The 14,392-nt window shown below is 37.8% G+C and overlaps 1 protein-coding gene across 1 annotated transcript in view; it reads left to right on the top strand.

Moving 5' to 3' along the window:
• ADAMTSL3 (ADAMTS like 3) overlaps positions 1 to 14,392 on the top strand; it is a 408,397-nt gene that overhangs the window by 304,703 nt on the left and 89,302 nt on the right. Inside the window, 2 exon segments of the mRNA XM_026448334.1 lie at positions 5,988 to 6,180; positions 6,295 to 6,474. Coding sequence (XP_026304119.1) covers positions 5,988 to 6,180; positions 6,295 to 6,474 — 373 coding nt within the window.

Genomic DNA, 14,392 nt, shown 5'->3' with positions numbered 1-14,392 from the left:
AGAAAAAATAATTCTTAACAATAGTAACAGATGAAAGTAGTTCAAGATAGCTCAGAAATCCTTTCATCTTGATCAACAAAAGGATGGACATACTGAACAACTCTAGACTTTTGTTACAAACATTTACAGTTATGCTATAAAAACCCTGGAAGATAACCTAGGAAATACATTCTAGACATAGGCTCTGGCAAAGATTTCATGACAAAGATGCCAAAAGCAATTGCAACAAAAACAAAAATTGACAAATGAGGCCTAAATGAAAGAGCTTCTGCAAGGCAAAATAAACTATCAACAGAGTAGATAGACAACCTACAGAATCAGAGAAAATATTTGCAAACTATGCATCCAACAAAAGCTTAATATCTAGAATCTTTAAGAAACTTAACAAATTAAGCAAAAAACCTTTGTCGCTTTAAGAAGTGGGCAAATTATGTGAACACTTTCCAAAAGAAGAGCTCCATGTGGCCAACAAGCATATGAAAACATGCTCAACATCACTAATCATTAGAGAAATGTAAATCAAAACCACAGTGAGATACCATCTCACACTAGTCAGACGGCTATTATTAAAAAGTCAAAAAATTACAGATGCTGGTGAGGTTGCAGAGAAAAGAGAACATTTATACACTGCTGGTTGGAATGTAAATTAATTCAGCCATTGTGGAAAGCAGTGTGGCAATTTCTCAAATAACTTTAAAAAATTACCATTTGACTCAGCAATTTCATTATTGGGTATATATCCCAAGAATTATAAATCATTCTGCCATAAAGACACATGCACACATATGTTCATTGCAGCACTATTCACAATAGCAAAGACATTAAATCAACGTAATTGCCCATCAACGGTAGACTGGATAAAAACAAATGTGGTACATATACACCATGGAATATTATGCAGCCATAGAAAAAGAATGAGATCATGTCCTTTGCAGGAACACGAATGGAGCTAAAGATCATTACCCTAAGTGAACTAATGCAGGAACAGAAAACCAAATACCACATGTTCTCACTTATAAGTAGAAGCTAAATACTGAGAACACATCAACACAAAGAAGGGAACAACAGACACCAGGGTCTACTTGAGGGTGGAAGGGTGGGAGAAGGGAGAGGATTGAAAAAGTACCTACCTGGTACTATGCTTATTAATATGGGTGATGAAATAATCTGTACACCAAATCCCCATGACATGCAATTTACCTATATAAAAAACCTGCACACATACCTAAAATAAAATTTTAAAAAATTATAATTCTGTATGTTAAAAGTCAAAGATCAGTGCTAAATGAATAGAAATACTAATTTATGTATTGATTTTGTCTTTTTGCATGTTAATTGATTTCTAGATATCAAAAATCTAGAAAAAATAAAATTTCTAGAATTCAAAAATAATCTAAAACTTGTATCACCTTATATTAATCAGGGTTCCTAGGTATAAGCAGTATAAACTAATTCTGCTTAACTTGAGCTAATAATAAACTTACTAGAAAGATACTAAGTGATCCACAAAAATAATAGGCTGGCGAACTAAGTTTATAAATTTTTCAGGAGCCAAGAGAGATTAAATTAAAAGAAAACATGAAGTCATACCAAAGTCATGTCTGGTTAGGTATTTCTGGACACTTGTGGCCATTACCATCACTAGACCTTTTACAATGATGCACTCACCACCAATGCCTGGTCCCATATACCACTTCCACTCGGTGGGCTACTGCTGGTCACATCTAACTGTATGACTTTGCAGATAGATAATGTCCCCTTTACAATAAGCAGCTTGTCACATGGTCATCTGATGGATCATGGTCAGGCGTTTCACCATGGTCAGGTGTTTAGTATCTAAAAATGCCTAGAACTAGGCTAGAGCTATTTTATAGGAGGAGTATTGCTACCCTTTAAAAGGGCGGATTTTATATTATGTAAACTGTATCTCAAAGCTGTCATTTAAAAAAAAGCATTGCATAGCTAAGACATTTAATATTTTATTATGGTTACATTTTCTTTTGAGTGCAAGTTTTTTCTCTGGAGTTGTTAATTTCCTTTCTCTTTTTTTGTTTGCCTGATTTCAATGATCCCATCATTAACTTATTCTCAAAATCTTTATCAGAATTTAAATATTCTCTCAGTACATTCAAACACATTTTGTTTTACATTACATATTCTGTTTCATAACTTTCTTAGTGCTTTAGCACTGTGTGTTTATATTGATTTCTGGTCAACTGAGATGTTTCATTTGTATGAGGGAATATCTTACCCTTATGTCTTTAATTGGTATTGCTATATTTTGTAACAAAGGGGTGCTTAATTAGATATTTTACTCTATTCTCCAGCCCTCTCTCACCTTCCCACCCCCAAGCCTTTGCTTTTTGGATGTGCTAATTCAAATTAAAAAAAATTTTTATCATGAATATCTGTTAAAATTTACAAATGTTTTTCTGTCTCTATTGAAATGATCATATGATTTTTTTCCTATAGTTTGCTATGTCATAGACACTGATTGAATTTCCAAGATTGAACCAATTTTGCCTTTCTAGGATAAACCCAGATTGGTCACCATGTAACATTATTTTTCGCTTTATCACTTGATTGCTAATATTTTATTTAGGATTTTTAAATCTGTTTATGAGTGACATTGGCTTAAATGAGTTGGGAAGTTTTCCCTCTTCTTACATTTTTTAGAGAGTTTATGTAAGGTTGGAATCGTTTATGCCTTAAATGTTTAGTTCACCAAGGAAGCCATGTGACATGGAGTTTATTTTTAAAATACTTTAAATTACAAATTTAATTTAATAGATATAAGACTATTCCGATTTCTCTTCCTTTGTGTGTTAGTTTTGATAAGTTGGTTTTTGTAGGAATTTTTTCAGTTCATGTAAATTTTCAAATTTATTGACAATGTTTTTCATTACTTACTGTACTTTTTTTCATGCCAAAATGTCCCCCCTTAAATTCCTGATTTTATAATGTGTGCCTGCTCTCTTTTTTCTTCACATTTTATCAATAATTTATTAATCTTGTTAGTCTTTTGAAGGGCCAACTTTTCTTTTTTTTTTCTTTAGACAGTCTTGCTCTGTCACCCAGGCTGGAGTTCAGTGGCCTGATCTCGGCTCACCGACACCTCAGCCTCCTGGGTTCAAGCAGTTCTCACGTGTCAGCCTGCCAAGTAGCTGGGATTACAGGTGTGCACCACCACACCCAGCAAATTTTTGTATTTTCAGTGGAGATGGGGTTTCACCATATTGGACAGGCTGGTCTCAAACTCCTGACCTCAGGTGACCCAACCACCTCAGCCTCCCAAAATGATGGGATTACAGGCATGAGCCAATGCATCCTGCCAGGACCAACTTTGTGTTTCATTTTCTAATTCATTTATTTTATTCTCATGTTTATTGTTTCCTTTCTTCTACTTTTTTGGGGTGTAATTGCTATTCTTTTTTTAACCCCCTGAAATGGTTACTTAGATTATTATTGTCAAACTTTTAAATATATCATTTAAGGCTATTGATTTTCTTCTAATCATGGCTTTAGCTAAATTCCACAAATTTTGACACTTGATGTTTCTATGAATGTGCATTTAAAAATACTATTTACTTTCCCTTGTGATTTCTTCTTTGACCCATGGGCAATTTAGAAGATTACAGCACAATTTCTAAGTATTTGGGGTTTATCTAATTTAGTTCCACTGTGGTCAGAAAATATACTGAATTAGTCACCTCATACTGCCATAACAAAATACCATAAGGGTGGCTTCAAAGACAGAACTTTGTTTTCTCACAGTCTGGAGGCTGGAAAGTCCAAGATTAAAGGGTTCAGTTTTTGGTGAGGGCTCTGTTCCTGGCTTTCAGACAGTGGATGTCTTGCTGTGTCCTCACATGGTGGAGAGAGAGCAAGCTCCCTAGTGTCTCTTTTTACAAAGGCACTAATCCCATCATGAGGACCCCACCCTCATGTCCCCATCTAATCCTAATTACCTCTCAAAGGTCCCATCTCCAAATGCTATCATGCTGGGGTTTAAGGCTTCAACGTTTGAATTTGTTGGTGACACAAACCTTCAGACCACTTCACAGACCCGTATTGTTTTAATCTGTGGATTAATTTGCTTCTTTTTTACTTAGAATTTATACTTTCATTTAGGATTTAGGATATATAACCACATGCAAAAGTTTGCTTTATATATATTTGTCAGCTTTTCTGTTCAGATTTTTTCTAGCTTTATAATATGCATAAAATAAAATATTTTCATCTTATTTTGAAACATTTAAGATAATATGGGAATTCACTTGTTTCTTGAAAATTTGTAGGACTTGACCACAAAACTAGTGAGGTTCAGTCCCTTTCTTGAATGGAACTTTCATAGTTCCTTAGAAGGTTATCTATTTTATCCATATTTTCAAATATATTATTAAATCTCTGATATTCTTATTAATGTCTGCCTTGTTAATATGCCAAGGGTTTAGTGAAGTATTTTAAAGATTTTAAATTTTTTAATTTTTTTGTCCATTTTTCCTATACTTAACAGCTCCTGCTTTTTACAAGTTTATGCTTTATATTTAATCTCCATACTTGTGTGATTATTATATATCTTCATTGTGAAATTTTTCCTTCATAAATAAAACTTTTATTTTGTCCTGTTATATTTGCATTAAATACTATTTTTCATTTTCTTTTTATTTACATAAGTAGGGGATGTTTATAATAGAAAATTAGAAAAGAGAAAAACTGAGAATCATTTTTAGATTAAATACTAATTAATTTTTTCAGAAAAATAACATTTTTTCCTGATATGAGTGCTTATTGTAATAAAAATCAGAGAAAAAATCAGCAAGAATAAAGAAAATAAAAATCCTATAGTTAGGTATCATCACTGGTAATATTTTAATGTATAATTATTCAGACTTTTTTCTGCATGCATTTACGTATACTCTACAAACTATTTTATGACCTGCTTTTCTTTTCTATTAAAAATATGTCATGATTGTATTTCTATGTTAATAACTATACATCTACTTTATTATTTTAATGGCTGCTAGCATTGTGCTGTATGAATGGACAATTATTTTCCGCTTTATTGTTAAACATTTATATGATCTCCTTCCATTTTGTAAAATGTAATTCAATCTAATATTTGTGTGTGTGCTATTACAAACTACCCTAGAGCCAGCATCCTTTGACGAACATTTTAAACATTTAAAAATGGTTTCCTCATGATGTATCTCTACAGTAACTAGTGAAGAATTCATGTTTGCTAATTAAATATGCACAAGTTAAAATAACCATAATGTGTAATTTTTCACCCATCAGATGGGCGGAGACTTTTCCCAGTGATATTCTCCAGTGTGGTTATGGGTATAGGCAACTAGGCGCTCTCAAATGCTTCTGGTCGGAGTGTAAATTGGGAGAATCTTCCTTGAAGGCAACTTGGAAATATGTGTCAAAAGCAGCTGCCCTGGTTTTTCATTTTTACAGATGTTTTATGAGAAAACCTGATTTTTCCAAGATCTTATTGGAAAGGAATCACATTATATATATGTTGTAAATCCAATCCTAACATAAAAGAATTTTCGTAGGGATATTCCAAATAATGAAGCCAGGTGCCCTGAAGATTTCCTGAAGTGTGCTTTTAAACATTTAAAATTTCTTTTGACACCTGTATAAATCATCATTGCCTTGGGACTCCATTCAAAACAAAACCAGGATTTTATTTTTGATATATAGTGGTACGAAGGATAGGATGGGAACAGATCTGCTTTTTACTCTGGACTTTCCCAAACAGGTAAGATCTTTAAACACTCTCCTGACATTTCTTGCCTTTAAATACTATAGCTCTGTGTTTAAATTGCATATATTGATGGAGATGCTGTGACTGTAGAATCTGTACACAGGGTGTGAAGTCTGGAAGCCCAGAGGAGAACTTCACATTGTTCATGCTCTGATGGTTGCACATTGGTTTATTGGACTGTTCAACTTTCCCCACTTGTTTTCTGTTTTAGGTGGCACATGGGCTCTTGGGGGCCCTGCTCAGCTACCTGTGGAGTTGGAATTCAGACCCGAGATGTGTACTGCCTGCACCCAGGGGAGACCCCTGCCCCTCCTGAGGAGTGCCGAGATGAAAAGCCCCATGCTTTACAAGCATGCAGTCAGTTTGACTGCCCTCCTGGCTGGCACATTGAAGAATGGCAGCAGGTAGGGCAGACTGGCCACTCCAGGGCCCTCTGTGATTATGATTGTGAGAGGCCCTGCACTGCACTAACACAGAGTAGGCCAAGCCTGCCATATCACCCCCTCTTGTCTTCTTAGTGTTCCAGGACTTGTGGCGGGGGAACTCAGAATAGAAGAGTCACCTGTCGGCAGCTGCTAACAGATGGCAGCTTTTTGAATCTCTCAGATGAATTGTGCCAAGGACCTAAGGCATCGTCTCACAAGTCCTGTGCCAGGACAGACTGTCCTCCACATTTAGCTGTGGGAGACTGGTCGAAGGTAAGGGCCAGGCTCAACTTTACAGTCCCTTCTTTTCTGCCCCTCCTTCGTTTCAGCTTCTAAATATTTCCACAAGGTCAGGCTGGAACTAGTGTGAGATGAGTAAGGAAGTGCTCACTCACTCCTGGGGTTGTGCAAGTGCTATAGTCCAGGCCTGCACACCATGATTCATTTCTAGTTTTTACTCAATATTATTCAAAGTGTTCTTATCATCTTTCTCCCAAACCAGCCCCTTCATTTGGAACTACCAGGATCATAGTATCCCAGGATAAACTCAAAATCACTTTGGTTCCTCTCTTCCTTGTGTCCTCCCATGTGGAATCATTCATTAAGCTCTGTCATTCCAACATTCTGAACATCTTCCATGCCTTAACTTCCTCTATGTTTTGTCACTTACACTGTTAATTTTACCCTTCATCATGGTAAGTTTGAATTAGTGCAGTGAGTAGAGTTCTAGCACATCGTTTCAGTGTTGGCAGGGCTTGACCCAGTCTAGTAATGAAGCCTTATTTTTCAGGTGGGGGAAATTAAATCCCAATAGCTGAAGTAAGCTGCCTAAGCTCCCACAGCTGGAAAAGTAGCAGAATCCACTTGTTTTGACTTTATTCCAAGAGTTCTTTCTGTTATATTACACTGCCCATTTGATCTTTCTGTATTACTCTCCCATCTCCAGACTAGCTAACATCCCACAGTGTTCCCATCACTGTGTCCATCAAGTCTCCAGCTTGTTCAGAATCTTCCATCAGTCTGATTGCTTGCAAAATCAAGTGCAGTAGTCCCCGTTTATTCACGGGGGATACAGTCCAAGACCCCAGTGAATGCCTGAAACTGTGGATCATACTAAATTTTATATATCCTTTGGTTTTTTTATCTGATAACTGAGAAGACTACTTAAGTGACTAATAGGCAGGTGGCATGGATGGAATGATTCATGTCCTGGGCAGATGGAGTGAGGTGGTGAGAGATTTCATCACACTACTCAGAATGTCATGCAACCTAAAACTTACAAATTGTTTATTTCTGGAATGTTCTATTTAATATTTTTGGACCATGGTTGACTGTGGAAAGCGAAACCATGGATAAGAAGGGACTATGGTATATGTTCTCCAGAATAGCTGGTAGGGCCTTTGTTGCACACATGGCTCTCTTACTCCAGTCCTTATTCTTCTTCCAGCCCTTTGCTCCAGTCTTGCTGCATCCTTAACATCTGCAGGCTGAGATTTTAGCACAGATTCAAAACAGATAAATTAGATATGTTATCGGTGTCTTGTAACCTCTAGTCACGGCCACCTGGTGTGTATCTTCTTGGAGTAGAGACCCAACCCCAACATCAGAAATAACCTCAAGAAATAAGGAAGGACAGTGAGTGACATTCACAAGCTGCTCTGAGTCCTAGGTTCAGTGCCGGGCATAGTCATGACCTACTCCTCTCATCTCATCCTACAATAGCCCCAGAAGCAGATGTTATCTCCATTTTTATAGGTGAGAAAACAGAGGTTCATTCAGATTAGGTAACTTGCTCAAGAACACAGATAGATTCAAACCCAGGCCTGTGTGACCAAAAATTATTATACATGGTATACACTCAAGTCTTCATGCTGATACCCCAGCTCTAAAGCCTAAATCTGGGTGGCCTTGTTAAATACACTTCACTTCTCTGAGTCCCCATTTACTTTCGCTAAATGCAATGGTTCTTGTGAGGATAACATAAGATATTTGACATGGCAATGTCTAGTGGAGTAGGCTCTTTCCCATCGCCCTTGAGAGAAGGTCCACATTTCTGGCTATAGGTTGGATTAACAGTATTTCTGTACATATATCCAGATTGGGATTTTTCTCCAGATTGGGATTTTTCCTGTTTTAACTGTCTAGTTCTGTTAAGTGCTAGTATTTTAAAACTGTCTTAACTGAAAACCTACAGGTCATTATCCTCAGTCAATGCCACTGAAGGTCTACATAAACATTCCCTTCTGAGGTTTATCAGAAGAAGCCTAAGGAAAGAGATGAACCCATCTCTCCAGGGTCTGCAGAGCAGGAGTTGCCCTAGGATCCAGCCACCAATACCCACTTCCTCTGTCCAACTCACAAGCAGCTGGAGACAGTGCCAGCGGCCACAGCTCTCCCCGGAAAGTTGCCATATTATAGGTAAATGACTTGAGGGACAGGAGTCCCTCCTGCAGTCTGGTCCTAAACAAAGAGAAAGAACTGATCCAGGTGAGACCACCACCCCAAAGGAGGGTGGGAAGAACAGGTAGAAGTCTGTCTGGAGAGCTTTGTGTGCAAAAGTGGGTTAGCTTAATTTTCCTCCTACTTGCACAAGGAACAATAGACAGCCCAAGGAAGAATCATTCTTTTGGGAATTCCTTTGAGACTAGGTCAGGTAGTGGGGGCTGGGCAAAGGTGTTAGAGAGGTGGGTAGCCTGAGTGGGCTAGTGGGTAGGCAGTATTTATTCCATCACCTAGTTACATCACCCAGTTAAGCCCCAAGAGTGAAGTCTTACCTTGCCCCATTGTCAGGAGAGGTGAAAGATCCAGTTACTGTTTCCATAAAGTTAGGAACAGAAGGAAGCGCCACACTTTTGTGAGGAGGATCTTGCATTGTCAATGCGTGATTCTCCTTGCTACACTTAGTGTGGCCCAAGGACTAGTCAAATTGACATCAGCAGGGAACTTTTAAGAAATGAGGAATCTCAAGTCCCACCCAGACCTAAGGAATCAGAGTCTGCATTTCAACAAGATCCTTGGGTGTTGTAATGATACACTTGCAGTGTGAGAAGTGTTTCCTTACCTGCCTCTCATTCTTGTTTGGGTGGGTTGGCCCTTACATGTGTCCAAGGTAGGAATGGCTCGGGGTAGTGACTTCTTTGATCAAGTGCTGTCCTAGCCTAAAGGGAAGAGGCAAGAAAAGGGAAGAACAGCAAAGGAGCAGATGTTGAGGAGAAACCAGGCAGCTTGTTTCTGGATGCAGCGAGGGAGCACCTAGAACCACTGCCAAGCCCTAAAATACCCCACTTTGCTTCTGTCCTTGCTTCTCTCTTCTAAGAACAAACAGGCCTTCACAGTTCTATCCTGTCTTGTGAAGCAAACGCAAACGGTTTTCACTGGCATTTTAGAGTGGAGGCTAGTGGTGACATCACCACTTTCCTCCCTGTCCAGTGAATTACTGAATTTACAGTTGCCAGTTGCGTATCACTAAAGTAACACCATTGCACATCTATATGGGCCTGCTTGTGTGTCTTTGCTCTTGTGGCTTTCAAATCCTGGGTCCAACTGTAAGCTTCCCTCTTCTGTGAAGTTTTCCACTTCCTAAAATCACCCAGCATTTCCCACTTTTAAATCACAATGACCCTATTTTTTATTGTTTTTCAATGGTAGCTCTTTCCTGAGCATCCACATGGTCTTCCCGTCTGGTTTATATTGTCCTTGAGGCCAGTGGCCATGGGGTTGCCAACAGATCCTCCGGTTGTCCAGAGCTCTGAGCAAGCTTTATTCCTCAACAGTATTTGCAAAGTCAGGGAAAATGCGAAGTGGTGTTGAAATAGTGATCTTTAGAAGAGCTCAGGTCTGCTAACAGAGGAGAGGCAGATCATTCATTGGAGGGGTTTTTGTTGAGACAAAGAAGAGAAGGAAACTAAAGAGGAGACTACCCATGTGAGCTGGTTTGGACTGGAGGATGTTTAGTTTCATAGGCAACCATTCATCAGGGCAAAGAGCAAGCTCTCCTGTGCTCCAAGAGGTCAGCCCATACTCAAACAAGACACTCTCTGGCTTCCAGTCATGACCTCACATCCAGGAAGCCCCTATCTGGGAGGAAGAGCAAGCATACACACATGCACAAGAAAACGGAGGCAGCCTCAGCCTGTGGACATCAAAAGCCGATGTCGAGGCTTGAGTGCAATCAGGCACACAACCTGTTTCACAGAAGTTTGAGTTTCCTGTTGGATGGAGCTTTCTCCTCTTAGTTAAATTTTCCTCTCATCAGAGTTGCTTTTTTTTTTTTTGGCAGAGACTCTGACACCAAATTGCCACCCTTCTTAAAGCTTCCTGCCAAACTAGTCCCTCTGCCATGGGATGGCTCACTTGGGGGCAGCCATCCATTTTGTGGTTCTGGATAAGGTCCTTCCACATTGAACCTGGCCGCTAACCCTGGACACAGAAAGGCTGAGCAGCCACACCAGAATTTCCATTCTTCATGGAGCCAGGCCTCTGGCCTGCAGCCAGAATCTTCCTCTTCCCTGACACTAGCTCTATTCATGGCATATTTGAGCTCTGTCCATTCATTGGCTTATGAGTTTGCCTTAGTTCCTTAGATCTGGACCAAGCCTTAGGCAGAAAGGAGCCTTCAGTTCTTACACTGCTTTTCAAGTTAGAAGCATTGACTCGTATCAGGCAGTCTTCCCAAATGGTGAATTTCTGTGATCCACATACCCCTTGTAGCCTGTTTTGTGTCTCACCTCTTGGCTGAAATAGCCTTCCTTTGTTTTCTGTACTTTGATGGAACATTTGATTATTTTGTTTATCTTCATCTTTTTCCATCATCGTGTTTCTTGGTATTTTTATTTTTTCTACTTATCTGACTATGTCTTTTCTGTTGACTTCTCTTCTTCCAAATCTCAAAAAGCCCAATATTTGATCCATTGATTTCCATTGCTACACTTTTCCACTGTGGTTGATTCTGTGTCCTGAATTCTTTAACTTCCATGGGTGATTTTCAATCTCCAGAAAGTCTCTAACCTTCTAACCATATCTCCAGCTCATCATCTAGTTTATATCCTCATTGTGGGAAAGCAAAGGGACAGCCTCTTCACCCTCTCCCAACCAGTTCCCCCCACTTCCTGTCTCTGTCGGTGTACCACTGTCTTCCAACACTTATGATCTTCTCTGAGTTCTTCACCTCCTATATTGTTATTCATGTCTGCCAACTCTTCAACTCTTGAGCTATTAATATATCTAATATGCTAAGTAAAAAGGAAAATATCTCTATAACTGAAAAATGTTATAAAGAACAACTCAAGATATGTCCAGGATACATGGATTTTAAAATACGGCATTCCCTGATTTTCCACAGAATTATTAATTACAACTCATGAAGGAAGTAGTGTGTTGAAGTCAGTTCTTACTGGCCAGTGAGAACCACTTATGATCTCATCCCAACTTGTACTCAGTCACATTGGGTTGATAGCTGGAAATCAGCCATGATGGGAGTATTTACACCACAGAAACTGGCAAAACAATCTTGGCTGTTTCCTCCAAGAACATGTTTTGAAACATTTACCAGCACACAAGTGCACAAAAGCTTATTTACACACACACACACACACACACACACAATCTTATGAATGAAACACTTTCAGCTTATTGATGGTGCTTAGGATGGAAGTGCCCTCGAGAAGTTCCCATCTCTGAGCTCTTTGATACAAAGTCTAAGAAACTTGGTTGGGTTTCCTTAAGACATTTTTTATCTTCATCTTCATAACTGGTGTTTCTTGGGGCCAGGAAATATCAGACCTCTGGGTGAAGATCATTCTATGAATCATTATCCTGCAGAGTTAATTTCATCTTGATCGAAGGTTGTTGATCCAAATGCATTAACTGTATGTTCAGATATTCTTTCTGTGAATAAAAGACTAGTTCAGCTCTTAAGGTTTATTATAAAACTCTTCTTTTACTCATTTTTATTATGTGGTATTATGAGGTTTTTATTATGAATCACTATGCAGATAACCATTCTTTTTAAGTTTTTATTTTTAATTTTTGTGGGTATGTAGTAAGTATATATTTTTATGGGGTACATGAGATACTTTGAAACAGTTATGAAATGTATAAGAATCACATCATGGAGAATGGGGTATCCATCCCCTCAAGCATTTATCCTTTGTATAATAAACAATCCAAATTATATTAATTATTTTAAAAAATACAATTGAATTGTTGTGCAATGGAATTGTTGTGCTAGCAAATACTAGGTCTTATTCATTCTTTCTAACTATTTTTTGTACTCATTAACCATCCACACATCCCTCCCCGACTACCCTTCTCAGCCTCTGATAACCATCCTTCTACTCTCTATCTCCATGAGTTCAATTGTTTTAATTTTTAGCTCCCACAAATAAGTAAGAACATGTGATGTTTGTCTTTCTGTGCCTGGCTTATTTAACTTAATGTAATGACCTTCAGTTCCATCCATGTTGTTGCAAATGATAGGATCTCATTCTTTTTTATGGCTGAATAGTACTCCATTGTGTATATGTATCACGCTTTCTTTATCCATTAGTCTGCTGATGAACACTTAGGTTGTTTCCATATCTTGGCTATTGTGAATATGGCTGCAGTATACATGGGATTATAGATAGCTCTTTAGTATCTGATTTTCCTTTCTTTTTGGTATATACCTAGCAGTGAGATTGCTAGATCATATGGTAGCTCTATTTTTAGTTTTTTGAGGAACCTCCAAACTGTTCTCCCTAGTAGTTGTTTTAATTAACATTACCACCAACAGTGTACAAGGGTTCCCTTTTCTCCACATCTCTGCCAACATTTGTTATTGCCTGTCTTTTTGATAAGAGCCATTTTAACTGGAGTGCGATGATATCTCATTATAGTTCTCATTCACATTTCTCTGGTGATCATTGATGTTGATCATCTTGTCATATGCCTGTTTGCCCTTTGTATATCTTCTTTGAGAAATGTCTATTCAGATCTTTTCCCGTTTTTAAACTGGATTATTAGGTTTTTTCCCTATAGAGTTGTTTGAACCCCTTATATATTCTGGTTCTTAAACCTTTATCAAATGGGTAATCTTCAAATATTTTCTCCCATTCTGTGGGTTGTGTCCACTTTGTTGATTGTTTTCTTTGCTTTTTAACTTGATGTGATCCCATTTGTCCATTTTTACTTTGCCTATGCTCGTGGGGTATTAATCAAGAAATATTTGCCCAGAACAATGTCTGGAAAGTTTCTCCAACATTTTCTTATAGTAGTTTCACATAATTGAAGTCTTAGACTTAAGGCTTTAATCCATTTTGATTTGATTTTTGTATATAGTAAGAGATAGGAGTGTAGTTTCACTCTTCTGCGTATGAATATCCAGTTTTCCCAGCATCATTTGTTGAAGAGATTGTCCTTTCCCCAATGTATGATCTTGGCACCATTGTCAAAAATGAGTTCACTGTAGATGTGTGGATTTATCTCTGGGATTCCTACTCTGTTCCATTGGTCTATTTGTCTATTTTTATGCCAGTACCATGCTGTTTTGGTTCCTATTATCTCTAGTATAATTTGAAGTCAGATAATGTGATTTCTCCAGTTTTGTTCTTTTTGGTCAGGATATCTTGGGCTATTCTGGGTCTTTTGTGGTTCCTTATAAATTTTAGGATTTTTTTATTTCTGTGAAGAATGTCATTGATATTTTGATAGGGATTGCATTGAATCTGTAGATCACTTTGGGTGGTATGGACATTGTAACAGTATTGATTCTTCCAATCCATGAACATGGAGTGTCTTTCCATTTTTTATAGTCCTCTTCAATTTCTGTCATCAGTGTCTTATAGTTTCCATTATATAGATCTCTCACTTCTTAGGTTTGGTTAATTACTCAGTATTTAATTTTATTGGTAGCTATTGTAAATGGGACTACTTTCTTGATTTCTTTTTTTTTAATTGTTCACTGTTGGCATATAGAAATGCTGCTGATATTTGTATGTTAATTTTGTATCCTGCAACTTTACTGAATATATCAGTTCTAATAGTTTTTTGGTGGAGTGTTTAGGTTTTACCAAATGTAAGATCATATCATCTGGGAACAAAGATAATTTGACTTCTTCATTTCCAATTTGGATTTTTTTTTTTTTTTGCTTTATTTATTTATTTATTTATTTATTTATTCATTTTTGCCTGATTGCTCTAGCTAGGACTACTA

This window comes from Piliocolobus tephrosceles, chromosome 6 (assembly GCF_002776525.5).
Source record: "Piliocolobus tephrosceles isolate RC106 chromosome 6, ASM277652v3, whole genome shotgun sequence".
Taxonomy (NCBI): Eukaryota; Metazoa; Chordata; class Mammalia; order Primates; family Cercopithecidae; genus Piliocolobus; species Piliocolobus tephrosceles.
This window is presented reverse-complemented; position numbering and strand designations above follow the sequence as displayed.